Here is a 23,476-nt window from a genome sequence, read left to right as displayed (position 1 = left end):
TTACGCTCACTTTTTTCATGCTTCACAATTGTTCCTAGACGCTGGCTTTGTACGTTTAACCCTTACCTTACAATGAAACGGCTTTTTTCTCTGCTACATTGTTCTGTTTTGCTTTTTCACTACTCATTGTTGTCAAATCATGTTGTTCTCCACCTGTAGACCAGCTGCCTTTTGCTCATATTGTCCCCTTTTGGTTTTCTCACTTTAAAAATATAACATTTACCTGCCTAACGATTTTCAACGTGGTGCATTTTTTGTTTTTGCAGTAGGGCTGATTCTAAGGTGTCACTGAATCTGTTAAACTAACCATATTATGCAAATTATTCTTTTTTTTTCTAATTGTACATGCTTTTAAATCTAGTTAATTAAGATCAGTTTTAGCTCCAGTGTTTCCATTCTCTAAAAAAAGTGGTACTTTTGACAGATTTGGAAAAAGACTTGACACTTAGTGGTGACCGGACAAGACGTGCAAAAGGAACAAGAAAAACCCTAAGAGACCCGTCCCCTACACTCCCAGCTGAAAATTGTTACAACAGACAAGGTAAACTAGCATAAAATTGCAGAGGGTCATTGGAAGTTCCAAAATAGTCATAATGCTTATGTCGTACTCTTAGTCGCAGCACAAAATCTTTTCTGTGAACCAAAGAAAGGTAGTAGTTTGATAGCATTGGCCCCGCCTTTCAGTTTAATAAGCAGCACATAAAAATTTTGGACCATATTTACGGGGCAATTTTTGGATGCAATTCATTCAACAGGAAGCCACAGTAATCTTGAGTTACTAATTGTTGTGGCTTCAAAATTTGCCAAATAATTGCGCCAGTCTTGAGTACACATGGTCCTTTAATAGTTGCATAGTAGGGAACTTTCACCAATGGTTAGACTGCACGTTTACCTAGAAAGAAACATAGCATGTGAACAATAAGGTGTGCATTCACTTACACAGGGCTAGGTTTACAGGTTAGTTATTGAGCTGAACTACACCATGATCACTCGACTGACTGAGGATCATGGAAACTGTTGTCCAGCCACACCAGGAGAGCTACCTGTTGACTGCCTTGATATTGGGTGTATCCCACACTTTTTTTTTTTTCTTTGGTGTCACGGAAATTCACCGTGACTCTTAGCTACTACATTTTATGAGGCAAGCGCAGATCACAAAAAGCTAAGCTTTTTCCTGAAGCATTACTCGATTATAGTTTGACATGTAAGAAACACCCAAGATCAGGAAAGATAATAATGGGTGGATGTGAACACTATATGGAATGGAAGTTAACCCCATGATCATCATTTAGTCTGCATTACTACACCAGCATAGGATGGCAAGCCTGTCTCTCAGATGAGTATATGAATGAACCAAGGCCTGGTATAGAATGGTATAAGGTATAATGCTATTTTGTCATCTGAGATTCCTCCTGGTGCTATATATTTAAAAATCTACTAAAAATGTTGCCCATAAACACAGGAGGACATGTCACGTCGCAGTAAGCGTTTAGGAACCACTGAGCATGAGGATGACCGTATCAGCAACAGCAGTGTTGAAAGTCATCTATTATACAGGGACAGTCCTGCAAGGTAAGCACTATAGTGATATGTTTATTTCAAAAGTGATGCTGGGAAGCTTGGTAACCTGTTTCAACTTTATCAACCTATGGAGACTAGGGTGATACATTGGATATTATGGTGGCACTATTAATTCAAGGTTATCCATAACCCCGCATGTATGATTTAGTATTTGCTGCTGTGATTAGGAAGACATCTATATGTTTTTGTTTTGCTTTTAGTATAATTAATGTGACAGTGACACAGAAGCCCTCAATAGCTCAACAGTATCATATCCTGCTGTACAAAGAGAGGAAATAGCAGTTACACAGGAAGCTTTGTGGTCCCCAGTAACACACAGCCCCACCTGCACTACACAACCAGCATTTATCCTATAATGTCATTTCTGTTCAATAATCACCATAGATATTATGTTCTCAATCTCATCTATGAAACCTGTATCATATCAGTGGTAGCAGAATAGTGTAGATTTACAGAAAGAGAATTGTTTAATGAAACTTAGCTTAGTCACCCAAATAGTTTGTCGTCTGCCCACTTTTCACACCTCCAGCCAAATTCAAGTGTGTGTTCATGGCCATTTTGAAATGTTAGAAGGTATGCTTACTCTAAAGAGTCAACTATGTCTGATAAGAAAGATGGTCTGAATAGGATGGATTCTGAATATACATGTGGTCCCTGCCGTTACATCAGACTGGTGACGTAAGATTAAGTTATAGAAATAAATTATATGCACGTTTCAAACCTATGGTCTAATACATTCTTCTAATAGGGATAACAATGAACACAATGATAAAGGAACGCAATGATCCAGGGATGATTTTTTTTTTCCATACAGGTTAAAGAATGCGTATTAAAGTACTTTTAATATGATTTCTGCATGGGCGGGTCTGTATAGGACACTAGACTGTCAAGAGAACACGAGAAATAATAGGCTAATCACTGTTTACATTTAACTTGCATCCAAATATGGAACTTGATGCAAATTCCACTTCTGAGACTGAAGTCTGCATTGTGATCCAGCTGTCTGCTCCAAGGGAAGCTTGATGCACTCTACCTTGCTATAGCAGCACAAGTATGAGCCTCTAGCTTTAGAAATAAGTTACAAGTGTGCATTTCCTTAATAAGCTAATATTTTAGGGCAAGATACCAATACAAAGCATGTGATGCTGTAGCAGTGTGATAGCTCTTACATACAGCACAACATACAATGAAATGAGATTTTTTTTATGTCATTTCTTATTTATATGTTATTACTTATTTAAAATAAAACGTAAACTATAGTTAAAATGTTCAGGGGAGGGTTGACAGAATCCAGCCTTACAACCAAGAACAGGCAAATGTCTGAGTAAGTAAGTAAGCCAAAGACATTTCTGACAGACGACATTCTTTCTGTTTACTATACACCCCTCTACAAAAAACATTTACATAAGGAAGCCATAGAAAAACAATAAAAGGAGCACAGAGAGTTTCCAGTCAGGTTGTAAATGCTACCTTAAGTCTTAATTACTGTAAGTATCCCGCTGGATAAAGGTAGAGTTGCTGAAAAGTGCTCCCATTGATTTCAATATTAGATGTGCTCCACAATGCTTGCATAGCAAGTTCTGAAGCTGACTAGCGGTAGGTTTATCACAAGACAAAGTGAAATGTCTTGGGGCATGATGTGGGGAATATTAAAATTTCAAATGTTCTATAAAATAAATAAGTTAAGGCTTCTTAATGTACCATATTCTTTAAGACTTAGAATGCCATCAGTTCATTTCTTTGTTACAGGAGCCTGAGAAGGAAGGTGACAACAGTTAAACGTTTACCTATCCCACGGCAACCAACCGAACACTCATACTACAGTGAGACATCTACCTATGTTAGCAGAGACACAGGGGATGTGTCAGAAGCTCTCCAAGGCACAGGCTATGAGGGATCATATTGGGGTAAGTCGCATTAACAACCATCCAACTACAGATCTAGCAGTCCCATTAGATTTTAAATGCAATGTCTGTTTGGACCAGGGGTGTAACTTGAAACCACAAGGCCCTGGTGCAAAAATTGCCCCATGTACAACAATGCTACATTTTCCCCAAACAGCTTTAGTGCCCTTGCCCCCAAGCAGCTTATCAGTGCCATCCTAACCCCAAGCAGCCTGTATGTGCCATCTTTGCCCCAGTCTGTCAGTGCCCCAAACAGCTTGTATGTGCCTTCTTTGCACCTTTCCCCCTTCCAACATACACTCTGACACACATATGTAAACACAGTTACACAAAATACACACACTTACTTATACTCACTAACACACATGTACACATTCATTCTCACACACACTCCCTCTCACCCCACTTACACATCCATGCTCACACAAACACACACAAATATATATACATAGATATCATATCTGAACAGAGCACAGACTAAAGGTGAGGATACAGGATACATTTTGAAGAAAACTATTTACACAGGTCAGGGCTGTAATCTTGATGCGGCAAGAGGGGAAGCTGTCCCAGGAGCCATAACGTGAGGGGTGTGCTTGAGTGGCCTGGTAAAAATGCCCCTGTGCCCTGTTGTACATCCTTCCGCTTTCAAGAGGCAGATGCAACATCATGGGACACAACCTCTGGTGTTGTCCAAGCACCAAAAGCCTTACTTATGGTTATCTTTACCATTATGTTTTTCTGCTCAAAATCCTGGCTGGAAATGACAAATATTTCATCATAACCCAAATAATGCTTTGTTGGTTCAGAAATTACTCGCACCAGTTTTACAAACAAATTATATTTGTTATTTCCACATGCATTCCAGCCTCACAGCTGCTTTAGTAATGCTAGGTCTGCCCCTTTGGCCATAGGAGAAAAAAAAACGGTTTAATTTAGTAAATTACTTCATAAGTTATTTCTCACCCAATAATCAGAGCGTTTTTATAGCAAGTTGCTTGCTGGCATATTTGGATGTGGAAAAGTTTATAAAGCGTGTTTGTTGCTTTCTGCCCCAGGAGACCGTGATCTTGTGCGCAAACGAACAGGATTGGATGTCTCATATAACCGCTTCAACGATAACGGATTATCACAAGCACAACCAATATATGATCGGTCTAACCCATCTTCAGGATATTCATCTGAGGAAGAAAATGCAGGTAAAATGTGGTGTCTCCAGAAATCATACGGGGTAGGGGGCACACAGTGGACAAATGGAGGAGCACCTATGATAAGTAATATTAATGTCCTACAACCAAATGAATCATACATTTATGATAATAGTTTACATATGAAAAATATGTATGGAGTAATAAAAGATTGACTTTTCTGTCCCGCAACTCCAGTAAAAAAATCATAATCAAAACGATAATTTTTGAACACTAGAGGAGAATTTCACACAACCCTAAAAGGGGTATTCATAACCAAAGAACAAAAAAATAATTTTTAATGTTTACCATATGTTTGTTAAGCCATGATTCCCCTCTTCCATATTTGATTCAGGAGAAGTAGGGCATTCTCTTAAAATCCTAGAAATACAAAAAATTAGGGCTGCAACTAACGATTATTTTAATAATCGATTAATTGGCCGATTATTTGTTCGATTAATCGGATAAAAAAAATGCAATTTTTTTAATTTAAAATAATGTAATAAAAAATGTACAATTTACACTTTCATCTCTTTATCGCAATGGCCTCTCTCTATTCACCTTCTTATTTTACTGACATAATAATAAAAAGCTACAAGAACCCAAACACAGTGTTTATCAAACTAGGATTTAATACAAAGTTATTAGTAAATGTTAATTCATATGTTAACTATTTTTCATATTTAATAAAAACTATGAGAAAAAAGCCTTGTTTATATTTTCTTTTATTTACCAAACTGCCCCCAGTTATGCACATCTGACCCCCAGCTTGCCACTCTGCCCCCAGATATGCCTTATACCTCCTATATGCCAGAGATTCCACTGTGCCCCCTGATATGCCACTGTGCCCCCGATATGCCTTATACTCCTTATATGCCAGTGATATGCAACTGAGCCCCCTGATATACCTTTTACTCCCAGATATGTCTTATGCCCCCCTGATATGCCTAATATCGATATGCCTTATACCCCCTATATGCCACTGTGCCCCCTGATATGCCTTATAACTTCCAATATGCCACTCGCCCCCATTTATGTCTTATACCTCCCTATATGTCACTGTGTACCTCGATATGCCACTCCACCCCCCATAAATGCCCTGCACCACCCTGAAATTCATTATATTCCCCGGTTCACCACTCTGCCTCCCCCAGATATGCCTCCCTGAAATTCATTACACCCCCATACACCACTCTGTTCCCTGAAATTCATTATACCCCCCATACACCACTATAACTCACCCATGCACCACTGTGCCTCCTCCCCCCTCCCATACACCACTCTGCCTCCTCCCCCTCCCATATACCACTCTGCCTCCTCCCCCTCCCATTCACCACTCTGGCTCCTCCCCCTCCCTTACACAACTCTGGCTCCTCCCCCCTCCCATACACCACTTTGCCCCCCCCCCATACATCACTCTGCCTCCTCCCCCTCCCATACACCACTCTGCCTCCTGTCAGCAACGGAGGTTCACAAGACACCAGGGAGCCGGGTAGAGAGGCAGAGTGGTGTATAGGAGGGGGAGGAGCCAAAGTGGTGTATGGGAGGGTGGCTCCCATACACAACTCTGCCTCTTCCCCCTCCCATACACCGCTCTGCCTCTCTCCCGACTCCCTGGTGTCTTGTGAACCTCCGTTGCTGACAGGCACTTTCACTGCAGCTTCATAGAAGCCTCAGCGTAAGTGAAGGGCAGTAACGGAGGCTGTCTGTGCGCATTGCACAGACCCCCACCAGCTGACAGAGAGGAGGATCCTCGATTCTCTGTCAGCCGGTGGGGGTCTGCACACATTGTGCAGACCCCCACCGGCTGACAGAGAATCGAGGCCTCCTGCGGACAGCCTCCGTTACTCCCTTTCACTTACGCTGGGGCTTCTACATCATGTGATGCTGCCACTGCATCGTAGGAACGGAAGTGGAGAGGCGGAAGTTGTCTGTGCCCATCGCACGGACACCCACCGGCTGACAGTGAGGGGAATCCAGGTGCCCTGCAGTGTTGCGGGGGATCTGGATTCTTGTGTTATAATCCGATCTGTGTTTGAGGTCAGATTATATAAGGAGAGGAGTTTTTCAGAGCATTTGCTCTGAAAAAAACCTCTTTTTATAATCGATAAAAATCGATTTGAATAATCGATAATGAAAATCTTTGTTAATGATTTTCACTATCGATTTTATCGATTAGTTGTTTCAGCCCTACATAAAATAAGTGATAATAGATAAAATATTGTGTACATTTTCTCCTATACTGTAAGTGCCACAGCTGAACAATTTATGTTCAGCACCATCTCCTTATTAGTCATACCACACATGCATATTTTTTTATGTTTCAAAGAACCATATCCACGTTTTACACATTACCCCAATATTACATATTTTTTAATATTATTGATGTAAAGAGTTTCGAGGTAGGAATAAAGTGGCCTTTCTATCTCAAAAATGGATGTGCCATACTACCTGGTACATCATAGATCTCTTCCAAGATAAATTACATCCACAAATAATGTTAGGTAAGAGGCTGTGTATGTATATTTGTGTGTGTGTTACTTCTTAGAAGTAAAAACAAATGTTTGTTACTACATAATGAAAATTCTCAATATTTGGCATTGTTTCTACAAGTTTGTGCAAAATTTTACAATCCTCGTTATCCCAGCACTCCTATAGTGCGTCTCAGAAAGCGTCTAGCGATGTCACACTGTGTTTCGCCTTTTCAGTTTCCCAGAAATGTTCAGTGGGGTCGAGGTCTTGTGATTTGGGTGGGATAGCCATGAAAATGATTTGGTTTCAGACGCTTTTACTAGTGAGCTTTGTATTCCTCCCCTTAGACATTTAACTTGGCTGCAATTTGGTTCTAGTAAGGTTTTTCAGCACTCAGGAGAACAACTTATCATCCAATTTCTTCACTAATCTCCTTTTAACATGTATATTTGCATGTAGCCTAACCAGGCCATACTAATACAAATAATTTTGGGTGTTAATCGTAAGAATACAACTCACATGACTGCTAGGATGTTACTCTTTGAATAATCATTTTCAAATCTATGAACACAAAAAAAATGTGAAGAGGATATTCATGCAAAAAATAAACATTTACCAAATAGTTAAAAATGTATTTGTGTCGGTGTTAAATAATATATTCCTGAAAAAATAAGGATTAACTTATTGCAATATTTTACTACTTTTTAATAAATGATCAAATAAAACCATTTGGTGATGTTGGACTTTTACAGTCACATAAGATTATTATTATTATTAGTTGTCGATGGTTCTACATAGCTCTGAACATTTCTAGGGATCAAAGAAGGACTTTGTTTTGTTTTTCAGGGTGTGGTTGTGTGGTTTTACTGAGACTTTTGTAGGTGATGGGGGAGGAGTTGCATTAGTTAAAAGTCTTATTTGCTAACTACCATAACTAAAGCATGCCTGCAGTAAAATGTGTTGAGTGGACTTTTAAAAATTCCCACTTTAATGCCTGCCATCTTGTTGAACTTAAGTGCACCTTATGCACCAAGTGGTCACATGCGTTTGCAAGGGGGAGAAAACTCCTAATTTAAAGGGAAACTCAGCTGCATATGATGGTTGGAGTGCCCTTTAAGCTTTACACAAAATCAAGAGCATGCAGGGGGCTTTTCTGTTCTGAAGATCTGGGCACACAATCTAAAGATTATTTGCATTTTATTTGCAGTCCCACATATTTAGCTTTAGGTAACATTTTTTTATTATGTGTGTAGATACATTTTGTTGTAGGTCACTCTTGTAGTCATCTTTTCCTCCAGGTCATTCTAAGTTGGATCAAGAATCTACACGTGTCTCTCGCTGGAGAAAATGGATTAAATACATTGAGACGCTGCCATGGCTTCTGCTTTCATATCCAGGTCAGAAGCCTATAGATGCATGAACAACCAACAAATATAGCACTCTGTGCCTGCAGAAGAATATATAATATTTATGAAAATACAGCTATCACAAATAAAGAGTGCACATTATGGATAGTAGATGTGTTAAAATTTCTTATCCTTCGCATCTTTGTATGCTTAATGCAGACTCATTCTCTTGACAAATGTCCCACTGTACTTTTTTACATGTTCATGTGGAATCTTTACATACACTGAAGCCTGTGAGGCTGTTTAGATGTTGTTATCCTTAGCTTGGTAGTCACCCTTGTTTTCCAAACATAAAATTAATACTGCTACTGAAATTGCTTTAAACGGCTGTAAGAGTTAATAAGGCTACCATCAGGTTTGCACTGAACAGAGCAGGGTCCTTGTTGAAATCTAGTTAGTTTTCCAAAAAACACTATCTAGGATTAGTGCATATTTTTTTTCAAATTGTGCCCAAACCTCTGCATTCTCTCAATATTGTCTTCAGGATTTTTTCACTTTTCTCCCAAAGGTTTATATCTTCCCCCTGTTTATAGCATGTTTTGTTTTGAATTTGGTCATTCTGCTTTTGTGTATGCATTAATCTTTCTGTTAATACCAATACCTTTTTTTTTTATCTCCCCCTTAAGTGTGTTTTATATTTATATGTGTGTTTTACTTGTTTATTTTTATATATGTATTTTTGTCAGGTGGTCTGTATTCCCTATGGCTTGCCTTTTGTTAACATCTCATTCTTTCCATGGATGTGTTTTCTCTGTTTGCTCTTTTCACCCTGTTCCAGTTCTGCTTTGCTAATAGTATCTCTCTATTCCATTAAACAGGGCGTGTATTTGGTATTCTGTATTGGTGGTTAGGTACAACGTGGTATCGTCTTACCACCTCTGCCTCTCTCCTTGATGTCTTCATTTTAACCAGGTGTGTGACTGCATAAAACTGAGTCTAATGTATACAAACTTGTTGAATATAATGTAGACATAGGAATTTATGTTTGTAAGCCTGTAAACAAAAATGTGTGCGCACACATGTGCAAAGCAGCCTCTGATTTAAGTTGGTAGTACAAGGAGGAAGCTAATAATAATTAACAATAATTGGCAAAGGAGCAGATGTCTAGAGATGATGTGAAGTTGTACTGTCTTTAATTGGGTCAGATTTCATGACATCTGAAACAAGAGCTCTCCAAGAACTCTAGCTGCCACAGTTCAAAAGAGTCATCTGAAGTCACCCAGCAGTCTGCTATCTTAATTCTTTCTGACATCCCTCACTATTATTACTTATTTATAAAGTACCAACATGCTTTTCAGTACAGTGTAGAATCGTGAAACATTGAAGCAAACCGTGTATGGTCTACCCCATGAAACTATGGAGGCTATAGTGTAATATCAAAATGCGTTAATTTTACCTTGATGAGTGTACTTCAGGATGGATTAAGATTATGGATTTTATTTAAATTGGATTTTTTTTTATTTTAATGGAATGCTTTTGTATTTAAGATACATTCTAGTTCAAAGATTATTCAGCATGAAATAGAGCTTAGTTGTGTAGGTTTTTTTTAAAGATATTTTTAGGGCTGCAACTAACGATTATTTTAATAATCGATTAGTTGGCCGATTATTTTTTCGATTAATCGGATAAAAAAATACATTATTTTAAATTGAAGAAAAATTGCAATAAAAAACGTACAATTTACACTTTCATCTCTTTATTGCAATGGCCTCTCTATTCACCTTCTTATTTTACTGACATAATAATAAAAGCTACAAGAACCCAAACACGGTGTTTCTCAAACTAGGTTTTAATACAAAATTATTAGTAAATATTAATTCATATGTTAACTATTTTTCATATTTAATAAAAACTGAGAAAAAAGCCTTGTTTAAATTCTTTTTATTTACCAAACTGCCCCCAGTTATGCACATCTGACCCCCAGCTTGCCACTCTGCCCCCATATATGCCTTATGCCTCTTATATGCCAGATTCCACTGTGCCCCCTGATATGCCACTGTGCCCCTAAAATGCCACTGTGCCCCTGATATGCCTTATACTCCTTATATGCCAGTGATATACAACTGAGCCCCCTGATATACCTTTCACCCCCTGATATGCCTAATATCGATATGCCTTATACCCCCTATATGCCCTGAAATTCATAATACCCCCCATACACCACTATAACTCTCCCATACACCACTCTGGCTCCTCCCCCTCCCATACACCACTCTGGCTCCTCCCCCTCTCATACTCCACTCTGCCTCCTCCCCCCTTCCATACATCACTCTGCCTCCTCCCCCTCCCATACACCACTTTGGCTCCTCCCCTCCCATACATCACTCTGCCTCCTCTCCCCCTCCCATACTCCACTCTGCCTCCTCCCCCTCCCATACTCCACTCTGCCTCCTCCCCTCCCATACATCACTTTGGCTCCTCCCCCTCCCATACTCCACTCTGCCTCCTCCCATGCACCACTCAGGCTCCTCCCCCTCCCATACACCACTCTGGCTCCTCCCACACTCCACTCTGCCTCCTCCCCCTCCCATACATCACTTTGGCTCCTCCCCCTCCCATACTCCACTCTGCCTCCTCCCCCCTCCCATACTCCACTCTGCCTCCTGTGAGACTCCGTTGCTGACAAGACACCAGGGAGCCGGGTAGAGAGGCAGAGTGGCGTATGGGAGGGGGAGGAGCCAGAGTGGTGTATGGGAGGGTGGCTCCCATACACCCCTCTGACTCCTCCCCCCCTTCCATACATCACTCTGCCTCTCTACCCGGCTCCGCTTCATAGAAGCCTCAGTGTAAGTGAAGGGCAGTAACGGAGTCTGTCTGTGCGATGCAGACCCTCACCGGATGACAGAGAGGATGATTCTCTGTCAGCCGGTGGGGGTCTGCATCGCACAGACAGACTCCGTTACTCACCTTCACTTACACTGAGGCTTCTATGAAGCTGCAGGGAAAGTGCCTGTCAGTAATGGAGCCGGGTAGAGAGGCAGAGCAGTGTATGGGAGGGGGGAGGAGGCAGATGGGAGGGGGGAGAGAGACGGAAGTGAGAGACCGGCCGACAGTGAGGATCTGGATTCTAGTGTTATAATCCGATCTCTGTTTGAGGTCGGATTATATAAGGAGAGGCGTTTTTCAGAGCATTTGCTCTGAAAAAAACCTCTTTTTATAATCGATAAAAATCTATTCGATTAATCGATAATGAAAATCGTTGACAACGATTTTTATTATCGATTTTATCGATTAGTTGTTTCAGCCGTAGATATTTTGTTTAACCACTTAAGTTAATAAACATTGACGTTTAAGTAAATACAAGAATATTTATGCTATAAAATGTTATTGTTTTAGTTAAATAAAACAATTTAAGTAGTTCTCCAAATATAAGTGGTTAACCTATTAAACTTAAATCGGTTCTGATAAGGTTATTATTCTAAATATGAAATCTTCCTCTGCTTGCAATATTAAAGATTATAACTGCCAGCAAGAATGAGACTTTACATTTCAAAATCATGATTTTAATTGAGTCTTACTGACTAGTGATTTAAATCAAGATTCCAAATCGACTTGATTTAAATCAACTCCCCCTGGTGTTCATATATATCAATAAGAAAAATACATATCGATGTATTAGCATTAGCGCAAGAGAAAATAGTATTTTAATTACATAAGACCTCAGCGCTCAGGGGTGGCCAACATATCTTCACACCAGCTCAATCAGACCTCAGACAGACCTCCTGCATCTCCCTACATTCTCCATCAACTGCTTCTGTGTCCCTGTCTCCTTTTCCGCAGCTCCACTTCTTCTCTTCTTTCTTCTTGTTCTCCTGTATTTTTCTGCGCTTAATCTTCTCTCTTCTTTCTTCATCTGCTTCTTCCCGATATCGGCACTCTGTTGACCAGGCCTTCTGGTGCGCTTGATCAAAAGGGCAGAGCCTCCACACACACACCCTCTTCCCTGTTCCTGAGAGAGCATGAATAAGAGTGAGAGAGTGGGAATGTGAGAGAGCATGAGGAAGAATGGGAGTAAGTGAGAGTGTGACTGAAAAGCAACGAAATGCAAATGTAAATTCAGTGCTATGTTTTTTTTTTGGTTTTTTTTTGTGAGGCTCCTTGTTTTCAGTCATTCATACAAATTAACGAAAATTGTAAAATTTTGTTAAAATTGTTTCGAATCCTAGTGCACAAATCTAATATGGACTAAAAAATACCACATGTGTTTCTAACAATTTAAAACAATGGAAATATTCTTCTGTGAATGAACTAACAAATGGTTACTTGCAAGACCTCTGCTATCAGTAAATAGCCTTTGGAAATATCTGATGTATGTGCAATGTATAAGTGCACTTTGTGATTATTGATACTAATGAATATTAACAGTTTATATTTATGTAGTTTATAAACTATATATACATATGAATAAATAATATTAGGTACATCTCTTAATATTTATATATAATTTTTGTAACAAAATGTGAAGGTCTTGCGCCTTTCAACATTTGAAGTCTGTCGTATGTGGCTCTTAAGTTTAGCCACCGCTGCCAAAGCTTATGCAACTTTACATTATTTTCTATGTTTGCCTATAAGATATATCAACTTTGACTAAAGACTGCATATGTATATCAAAAATTGGGGCAGTGAACATCAAAATGGCTAGTTGCACATGTATTATAGAACATATTTTTTTCTATATTAGGTGAGGCTTGGCCATGGTCTTGTAATGTATGACACATGTTAAAAGATGAACTCAGTTCAGCAGCAGGTTGCTAAAATGATTGACCTATTACTTTTGCTCTGGGAGAATCCATCTGCTTTTTATTGTGAATTTTCCTTCTCCCATAACACTTATATTTTCTTTAATCAGTTTCTACATCCAGCCCTAACACTTAAACTTATTACCTACATCCAAAAACCATATTTGAGTATCGACCTTTTGACTGCCACTGTCATGTGGTTGTGCAGTGTAGTGCATTTTATGATCTTTCCTTATTTATCCCTCTGATTTGTATTAAAATATACATTTGATTCCAAGACTGCTTAATAGAGTGATTATGTGTGTTTCACATTAATATTTTTTTTTCTACAGGCATTATGCTCTTCTAAAGAAGGTGCTGATGATCCTTCTAATTCTGCTTTTAGCAACAATGGTTGCCACAGGTCAGTGACTGGGGTGGAGTTGGTCAGGGCATCTGCACCACTTCTATTGGAAGATATAGACAGATATACCTAGATAGAGAAATGAATGCAATTGTTTTATAGAGAGAAATTAGTTTACAATAATGATGAGTATAAAACTGTTGTACTGCAGCAAACAGAGGGTGACACACATGAGGTTGTTTTACTATACATGTTATATACTTGTCATCCATATGTCAATCCCATATTAATTCAACTAACAAAAAAAAGAAAGTCTAAATAATTTAAAAAATAAAACATATTGTGTTGAGCGGCTAAAACTAGCCTATTAGCCAACTCTGATTATAAGACGATCCCCCAAAATTAGAATATTAATTTAGGAAAAAAAGAAAAAACCTGAATATAAGACCACCCTATAAGGAAAAAAATGTACTAGTAAATATTAATTCACATGTAAACTATTTTTTCATATTTAATAAAAACTATGGATGAGAAAAATGCATTTTTTGTTTTTATTTCTTTTTATTTGCCAACCTGCCCCCAGTTATGCACATCTGCCCCCCCATATGCCTTATAATCCCTTATATGCCACTCTGGCCCCCAGAAATGCCTTATACCCCCTATATGCCACTCTGCCACCAGATATGCCTCTTGACCCCCTATTTACCACTCTGCCCCCTCCAGATATGCCTTATACACCCCCATATGCCACTTTGCCTCCCTGATATTTCTTTTAACCCCCTATATGCCACTCTGCCTCCCTGATATTCCTTGTAACCCCTTTTGTGCCACTCTGCCTACAGAAAGCCCCCTCCCCCATATGCCACTCTTACCTTCCCCCTACTTACCACTACTTCCCTAGACTTGTCCCCTGTGCTTCAGATTTATTGGTGTCTAGCGGGTGGATGTCTGTGCCATGGGGCTTCTATGAATGAGCACCGGAAGGTCATGTGATGCCAGCGCTCCGTCATAGAAGTGCTGGCAGCAGCGGAGGTTGTCTGGGCGCATCGTGCAGATGCCCACCGGCTGCCAAAGAGGAGGATCTGTCTCCCCTGCAGCCCTGCGAGGCATCTGGATGTTAGTCTTGTAGTCAGACCTCTATTTGAGGTCTGATTAGAAGACAACCTATAATATAAGACAATGGGTTCTTTTTAGCATTTGCTCTGAAAAAACCTTGTCTTATAATCGAGCAAAATTTTTGTAGATAGTTGCCCAGGGTGTGGATGTATAATCTCTTGTTACCTCAATGGTAAAATTGGTTATTAGATACACTATCACGTGTTTCTTCACCATTGCTGCCACGCTTCCTGCAAGCTGCTCTCCTCTTTTATGTGTAGCAGGGGTAGCCACCGCATTGGCTCTGACCACTTTTGTGTTGTGAGAGTACAATGCCCAATGGTACTGCTCATTTACCTTTGTAACCAGACTTGATCCTTCAATGTCTGGCTGAGTGTTGCAAGAATATAAGAGAGAAGAGTACGGCCTTGTGTATTCAACAAAAGGCCTTAAAGTGCCAGGGCTGATTTTATTCCTCTGTCCAGTTCTGGCTTTCCCTGTTGAGCTTCACATGGGAGGAGGCAGAGTTAAAAAGTTATTTAATTCACAACAATCATGGAAAAATAGAGCATCACAATACTACACAGGACTGCAGTGTTTCTGAAGTTCTTCCTTCTCAGTATCAACATATGTTTGCAGCATTAGTGTTTAGAGTTATGTGGCACTGCTGCCCTCACAAGAGTCACCTGTATTGATGTGAGTGAATGTATGTGAATAGAGGGTTGGTACTCAAGATTAGGTAAGTTTCCAATGAGCTGGTTACCTCCTTTAATTAAATAGGGGTGGAATTGAAGTAAAAAGTTATCTGATTTTGAAAGTTTAATCTGATATGCATTCTGTTATTGTTTTAGGATTATGGCATTTTTATCCATATGGGCTTCAGGGCTTGATTCCCCTACCCATTGCTCCATTTTCTTGGAAACAAAAACCTTTTACAACTGATGCTGTGGCAAAGGAAAACTCAGGGCGTGAAACACAACCACTCTTCTCCGAGGTGTGTGATATACTCGTACTCATGCTTTTAGTAAAAGCATCCTGACAGCTAAATGGTCCTTTCAATGTAATGCTTCAATCAAATAGACATACTGACTACAATGTTTCCAGGGAATACAAAAATATTTATATAATTGGAGTGGTGGTAAACTTCATGGCTACAGAAGAAAAAAATAAGTGATTCATTTTTTAAATAAATAAATGACTCCTTTTCTGTGGTTCAACATTTCGTGCCAAAAGGTGCTTTAAGTGGGAGGGGTAAAATTTGAAATGGCCCACACAAGTATAGAGAAATCCAATATTATTATTTGGTAATGTTAGATATTAACCTTTGTTTGTGCAAACTAGGGACACCTCTACAAAGGAAAACAATTTCTAGGTGTGGAGCTAGATAGTCGTGACCTAACAAAGTAATCTTGTTAAATGTTTTGTCAAGTGTGTCAGTATGCCACCTCTCGTGGTAGGCAATCCTTGTGCTAAGAAGGCAGTGCTGCCTCGTTTGCCAGTAATCGTAGATATGGGAATGTTTGAATAGAGGGACATAGTATATAATTTGTGTTGCCACAAACAATTTTTTAATGTTTTGAATAATAAAGCATAAGTGCACAATTGAGTAAAGATTTTTACTAGATGTAATATCAGACTGAAAGTGGTGCTTTTGCTTCAGTGGCTTGTGTCGGATAGGTATATTAGAATATATTAAAAGTATAGAATAGGTACTATAGTGTACTCTATTTAAACAATTGGTATATAGGTTTTGGGAATAAAAACTGTTATCATAAACTAGATGGTGATTTTAAAAGCCTGTGAGATCCCAATAATCTTATCTGTAGATACAGTTGTGAACCCAGGCATTCCATCGTGTCCTGTGCATTTTATTCTTTTTGCCTTGTAGCTGGATTTGATCTCCCGTATTGAATCGCTTGAAAGAAAGTTCCAAGGTCTGGAAAATCATCAAAAAATGTCAAGTCACCGGGAAGCAGGTGTTGCAACAGCATCTGGATTTAGCAAAGATGAGATTATTCAATCATTTAAAGATCTATCAAGCTACAGAGAGGCAACTCTGAAAGAAGAAATTTTACATGAAGGAGCAACCATGACAGAGGTATATAAATATAATGGAGGGAAACATTGGATGGGATATATTGACATCAACATGTTCTGATATTATAATATACAAATATATATGCTATCATTCTCTCATCTAGAATAATGTAAGAAAACTAAGAGAGGAGCAGCAGGGGAACATACAGGGGATTCTTCAAAAGATGGATGAAATGTCCAAGGTAAGTAAGACTTTGGCAAAAGGACTGTAATAAAACTCTTTCCTGACACTGCTATGGGTGAAATTTGTTATATGTTGACATCATAATGTACTCTGTATGCGTATTATTATTTATTGTTTTATATAGCGCCATCAAATTCTGTAGCGCTGTACAATCTTAATTCCTGGTTGCAAACGCAGTCCTCACTAATGGGAGGAAGAGCTTTTGCTCTGGTTCTGGCATGGGGTTACTTATAAAGAGCAAAGTTTTATAGGTTGCCTAATTATAGTTGGCACTGCCATGTCTCTGATGATTGCACCATTTACATGATTGGTATGGTGATGACTACATTGAAGTGTTGGAGCAGTATCACTCCTTTATAAGTGTCAACCATTGTTCTTTAAAAATAAACCGTGTATTGCATAAACATGATGTGATGTGATCAATTGAATAGATAAGTAAAAATAAGACAAACAATATTATTGCTCGTGTCCTTCACAGGAAGTGGATTATCAGATCCTACAGCTGAGGACAGAATTGAAAAGGTGAATTGATTGTTTCTGTAATACATGTAGATTACATATAACATCCCAAAGTTGATGGTCAGATTTCAGAATAGTTAAATAAATAAGTGTTAAAGGTTTTAGTTATTATCATTATCTTTTATTTATATGGCGACAACTATTTTCACAGTGCTTCTTGCAATACGTATATTCAAGGCTATATTCGGACTAGCGCAAGGTGATACATTAGGTAAAGAGGGTGCTGTTCTCAAGCTACAGCATAAAATAAATAACCCATTTTTGTGAATCTAAAAAAACATGCTGCAGGGCTATTTAATATTGTGGGACCAGGCCAGGTGGTTTGCCATATCACAGGCCAAGGTAACACAACCGTCTATTGATTTTACCTGTTAAAGGAAAACTGCTTAATGTTTTGCATTAGCCCTTCTCAAGAGGACTCGAGAGAAAACTTTTTGCATGAATTATTAGCACTGGAGGAAAAGCTGCTGGACATTCAAGATCAGATATTGGCTATGAGAAACACCCAAGATAAGATGGCCCAGCAAGTGGATGCTGTACCAGCAAACATTCAGGACGTTAAGGATGAGGTTAGTGGGTTATACACCTCTCCATATGTTAAACTGTACAATAATAATTCCAACACTCTACAGAAATGATACCTTATAGTAAAATACAATTACCCTTTCGTGGTTTATTGATGGATAACAAAATCAGGGCATAACTGTCAGTGATCACATTTACTTATATCACTTACTGTATTTGGCATGCACTCTATCCATATTTGCAGTGCATCTTCTTTATGCACATCCTTAATGTATGTTTTATGTGCTGTTATCATGTTCATACTTTCTCACTTTGCTGCGATACATGACAGAAATATTCTGATTGCTAATTAACTGGTGAACTGTTTTGGTTCCTGTAGGTGCAATTGCTCTTTCCCAGATGGCTCATGGCTCATACAGATCCTAAACTCGGTGAAGCTGCATCCCTTTCCAAACATTTCCTGCATCGAAATGAGCTGGAGAAATATTTACTGGACCTGGAGAGAAAAATCATGGCTGAGCTGTCTGCAGACAGAAAGCAATGGGCGAAACAGGCACACAATACTATAGACAGAGAGCTGCAGGCAGGAGGTATATCTGGAGTATCCAGAGAGGTATTATTTTTTTTTTCCTTTTTCACCTCCCACTTTCTTTTTTATTCCATTACTCCACCAATTTCCATAGTCCACCAATACTAATATTTTCTGCTTCATAGGAAGTCCATGAAATTGTGAATAATGCTCTCCAGAGGTATAGTGAAGATCGAATTGGGATGGTTGATTATGCCCTGGAATCATCTGGTAGGTTGGATAACTCCTGGTCTCTTTGCAACTTGTATATATATATATATATATAGTCATGCTTCTGTGTCAAGATTTTATTATGTTTCTCTATGGTTCCAGGAGCCAGCGTTATTAGCACAAGATGCTCCGAGACTTACGAGACAAAGACTGCCCTTTTCAGTCTATTTGGTGTTCCCCTTTGGTACCATTCCCAATCACCTCGTGTTATCCTTCAGGTACTTACTGAAAGAAACAACAGTTTCAATTTACCATTGTATGTTGATATAATGTATTGTATGAAAAGTATCACTTTTATTTTTATGTATTCTGCTGGTTACTGATATAGGACATATGAAATTTTAAAATAGCCAAATCCCTTCTTCTGGATTAGCATATGTCATTTAAGAAGTTACAACAAAAGGAAGGAACTGTGGTGTTGTTAGCAATATTGGTACAAGAAATGCAAGAAAAGAATTTAAATGAATGTCCAATACACACACAGTATCTAATAATATATTTTTATTTTCGTTTTTGGTCTCCCAGCCAGATTCAAATCCAGGAAACTGTTGGGCTTTTCGAGGGTCCCAGGGTTATGCTGTAATTCATCTGTCCTCCCGTATTCGGCCAACAGCTGTTACCTTGGATCACATCCCTCGGTCGTTGTCTCCAAAGGCCACAATTTCAAGTGCCCCCAAAGACTTTTCTGTCTATGTAAGTATACATCGTCAAACAGAGCAGTTGTGCGGTTTACCTGTGAAGCTTAGTGTGCCATTCAGTGAACTTGCAGCATTTCAGGGTATAAATCACCTTTTTTGCAGTTGACCAAGTGTCTGTGTTAATGGTGGTTGTCAGAAATTAAAGCTATACGAGCTAATGTTGCTCTGTTTCAGGGAAATAATGTTAGAAGTAAAATTTGTAGACTGTAACCTTTGGTTTAATATTTTTTTCCCATTGGGTTAGGTTCCTGGCATAGTAAATGTGATAAGTGTGTTTAGATTCAGCTGACTTATCCTTATTCAGAAGGATTTCCTGGGGTGTTTGTAACATTGTATCCATTTCCTTATTTTTTGTTTACCATGTAAATAATAATTGTTTAAAATGTATTCATAATTGCATTAAAATTTGATATTTTCTTCTTCACAGGGCCTTCAAGAAGAGACACAGGAAGAAGGGGTTCTTCTGGGAAATTTTACCTATAATCAGAATGGAGAGCCTATTCAGACATTTCCCATCCAGGTAACAATTACTAAGCAGAAATATACCACAATCTTTTGATTGTTATTTTCATTTGAGCTTAGGGCCCACTTTAGGTGTTGAAGGGCTCCCACCTCTACCCTCCATACTCCAATGGATGAACTGGCTACTTAATTTTCTTATGTGGTAGCACAACCTATATAGACTTTAACTAATCCTGAATGTATTTCTTTTTTGTTAATGAATTTTAAGGCATGTAGGGGAATAAATAACAATGTAGAGATAGGTTGATGACGTTTATCTTTAAAACACAAAGAATACAGAAGAAGCCGATTGTGACTGGAATTTTAGGTGTGCTCATAAACCCAAGAAGGGTACTCGGCACTCTCCATAATGTGCAATAGATATGTGGAGATTACTTTAAAGGCCGTTTTTTTCAGCTACCCTTATTTAGATTAATATCACTAAATACTATATATCATTCATTATATTATTTTCATCAAAATTCCCTTTATTTGATAATTGAGTAAAATGACTGAAAACTGATAAAAAGTTAACCAACATTTATTATATTTGTGTTATTTCCTTCATCATCCTACTTGTGTTTTTGGTCAAAGCTAATGGTTGGCTTAACCATGTCATTAAAGTCTGTTAAATTGCCATTTTGTATTGAAAGGGAGACAATATGTCTATCTACGAACTGGTGGAGCTGAGAATAAAGAGCAACTGGGGTCATCCAGAATACACGTGTGTCTACCGTTTCAGAGTGCACGGAGAAGCGGAAATGTAGGAGTGTCTTACAAGATCATTTCAAAGAGTCCTAAAGACAAGATGTGTTGTACTCACCAATAATAACTACTGACTTTCAGGAGACGTGGTATTGTTCTGCAAGTAAAACAAGCCCCTTCAATGGGCATCAGAAAATAAGGTTGAAGGATCAGAGGCAGGCCCTCTCTGAGTTTTATATGGAATATAATTTTGGAATTGGAAAATAAGAATTCCCCTGTAAAATATTTAATCTGGACAAGCATTTGAAAACTGGATTCAAGCAGACTTGATGTGTATATGTGATTGTATGTCTGCTATGAATGAAATGTGGATCTTGATAATTTTGCAGTTAATCAGATTATATGATTAATCAGGCCTTCATAGTTAGTGTTTGTTAATTTAGTGTTCAATCTTAATCACAAACATACCAACAAGAAAGTAAAACGTTCACTGTTTTGAGTTCCTTGATAATCTGAGTTAAGGTTGCTAGGTCAATCTGTTTATGAGGTTCTGAACTTGTTTTATTCAGTGTTGTCTTGTTTTAATAGCAGTCGCGCCAAAGACAGGCTTCTCTTCGGCCCTTAAAGCTTAGGGGCCTTAATCAAAAAAAGTCAGCCTGACATTGGCACAATTATTGTGTAGTAATACATACGCAATGTGGCCCTCAACTAATTCTCCCCATACACATTTGCCTCTTTCCCTGCCTCCCATCATATCTTCTAGTCAGCTCAAGTGCGGACTCAGCAACCACTGCTCCTATGCCCATACTCTAAAAGCTTCCATTGATTTTAATAAGACTGTTTTCCTGCCACTGGTTGACTGCTTGAAGCAGTCAGTCAGTTGCAAACATCTCCAGGAGGTGGTGCCAACCTACAAAACTACCCCCTTGAAAAGCAGCCCCTGACATGCCCCTGGGGTGTTATTGACAATGGGCCTATTCAGGAGACATGGGCCTGGTGTTTTAGCTCCATTAGCCCCTATGCTAATCCTGTCCTTTGTATGTATTTTAATTTGGGGTATATCAGTGTTTGGTTATTTATTTTTTTAACAGCTCAGTATTAAACTATATTAATGTCTTTTATGTTTAGTAATTAGTTTTGCAGAGATAACTGCCATCTCATTATAGATCGTCTAATGAAGCAGGACAAGATTAGATGTCGTATTTCATATCGATTTGTTAAGGATATCGATTTGTAGTGCAGTGTTTTGTATTATATAAAGCTAGATAAGCTATGCCTTGTAATACATTAAACCTTTGAGGCTTCACTATGTTATACATAATAAGCTGTTTGATACCCTAATTAACAATACAGGGATGTTAACATATAATTTCATTAATGGAGATAATTTACAAACAAGTTGTCTGAAATGTTTCTGCTCCAAAGAATCTAAGAAAACGACCTGTAATGTTTGAAGTTGCAGTGTCCCATCTGCAACATAAGTTTGCAGAAAGGGTGGTTATCCTATGATGTAATACATTTTATGCTGCCAGCGTCATTTTTGGCATTGCCCCATCATGCTTTTAATGTACCTCTTCCCAATGACTCATGAATAGGGTGTTTTTTTTTTTCTTCCCCTATGCACTAAACACACAAGTCGGGACTCAAAGGTTTAATTGTTTTATAATTATATTATAGCTTTTAGCTGAGTCTGCAATGGTACATTTCTAATGTTATTAACTTGTTAATATATCTCATGAAAAATATTAACCTATTTACTTGATTTTTGTTTGAACATTTAAAGGTGTTTCATATGTAATTTTAAGCACCAGTTCTAGCAACAGAAGCCATGGAAAGATTTTTTTGTTGTTGTTAGCCCTACTTATTCACCACTGTTCACTTCCTAATGGCCATGATAGTTACGCATATTTTTATGCTAGAAAGTAGGAATAAGTTCCAAAGTCATAGTTGACAAAAAATCAATGACTTTGCAAACAAATACTCTCAAATACAGAGGGGAAAAAATACTTAGTGTTATAGAGGAAACGTGAATCTGGTTTAAAGTTTTTTAAGTCATCGTCCATAAACCCCACGGATGCTATATGTGATAAAAGAATTTGTAATTTGCACTTAACTGCACACACTTACGCACTGATGATCATCCAAATGAGTGGAAATCTAAAAGGCAGTATTCAATTTTTTTTTTTGTAAATGGTGATTATTTTTTTTTTACTGCTGTACCAGAAAACTCAGCAGCATAAAGTGTAAAAAATGATTGCGACTTATTTAATTTATTAAACCTTATTTAGTCCAATAGAGAAGGACAGGTTGTGTGACAATGACCTGCTTGCATTTTATGCCAACTGCATTATAACTGATTATTTTATGTACGTATGTAAATATTGTATATTTGCATAATCAGGCATGTTATAGCTGCATGTTATTTGGGAATTATTTCATATAGAAGTGACACGACAACAAAGGAAAAAGCGTCACTGTATCTATGTTTTAGTATTACCATATTGTCATTTAACCCCTTACGGACAATGGGCAGTCCCAAAACCCATTGAAAACAATGCATTTTGAGCCCGTACATGTACGGGCTTTGTCATTAAGGGGTTAAATATGTTGCAATATACATTTTTTCCCTCACTGGTCCTGGACCATTATGGAAACCAAATTATATTTATATTTGGAATGTTGTTAAACTGTTTACAGCCAGATAGAGGTATTTTTTAGGAAATC

The 23,476-nt window shown here is 38.3% G+C and overlaps 1 protein-coding gene across 1 annotated transcript; it reads left to right on the top strand.

Annotated features, from left to right (window-relative positions):
* Positions 1 to 512: 512 nt before the first annotated feature.
* SUN2 (Sad1 and UNC84 domain containing 2) lies at positions 513 to 21,503 on the top strand. The gene is made up of 18 exons (XM_053469958.1): positions 513 to 541; positions 1,463 to 1,572; positions 3,331 to 3,488; positions 4,541 to 4,681; positions 8,440 to 8,538; positions 9,366 to 9,459; positions 13,619 to 13,689; positions 15,576 to 15,718; positions 16,613 to 16,822; positions 16,926 to 17,003; positions 17,484 to 17,527; positions 17,928 to 18,093; positions 18,429 to 18,662; positions 18,764 to 18,848; positions 18,951 to 19,066; positions 19,374 to 19,541; positions 19,974 to 20,066; positions 20,701 to 21,503. The coding sequence occupies exons 2-18, from the start codon at positions 1,469 to 1,471 to the stop codon at positions 20,812 to 20,814; spliced, it is 2,118 nt and encodes a 705-aa protein (XP_053325933.1). The 5' UTR covers positions 513 to 541; positions 1,463 to 1,468; the 3' UTR covers positions 20,815 to 21,503.
* Positions 21,504 to 23,476: the final 1,973 nt, after the last annotated feature.

This window comes from Spea bombifrons, chromosome 6, assembly GCF_027358695.1.
Source record: "Spea bombifrons isolate aSpeBom1 chromosome 6, aSpeBom1.2.pri, whole genome shotgun sequence".
NCBI classification, from domain to species: Eukaryota; Metazoa; Chordata; class Amphibia; order Anura; family Pelobatidae; genus Spea; species Spea bombifrons.
This window is presented reverse-complemented; position numbering and strand designations above follow the sequence as displayed.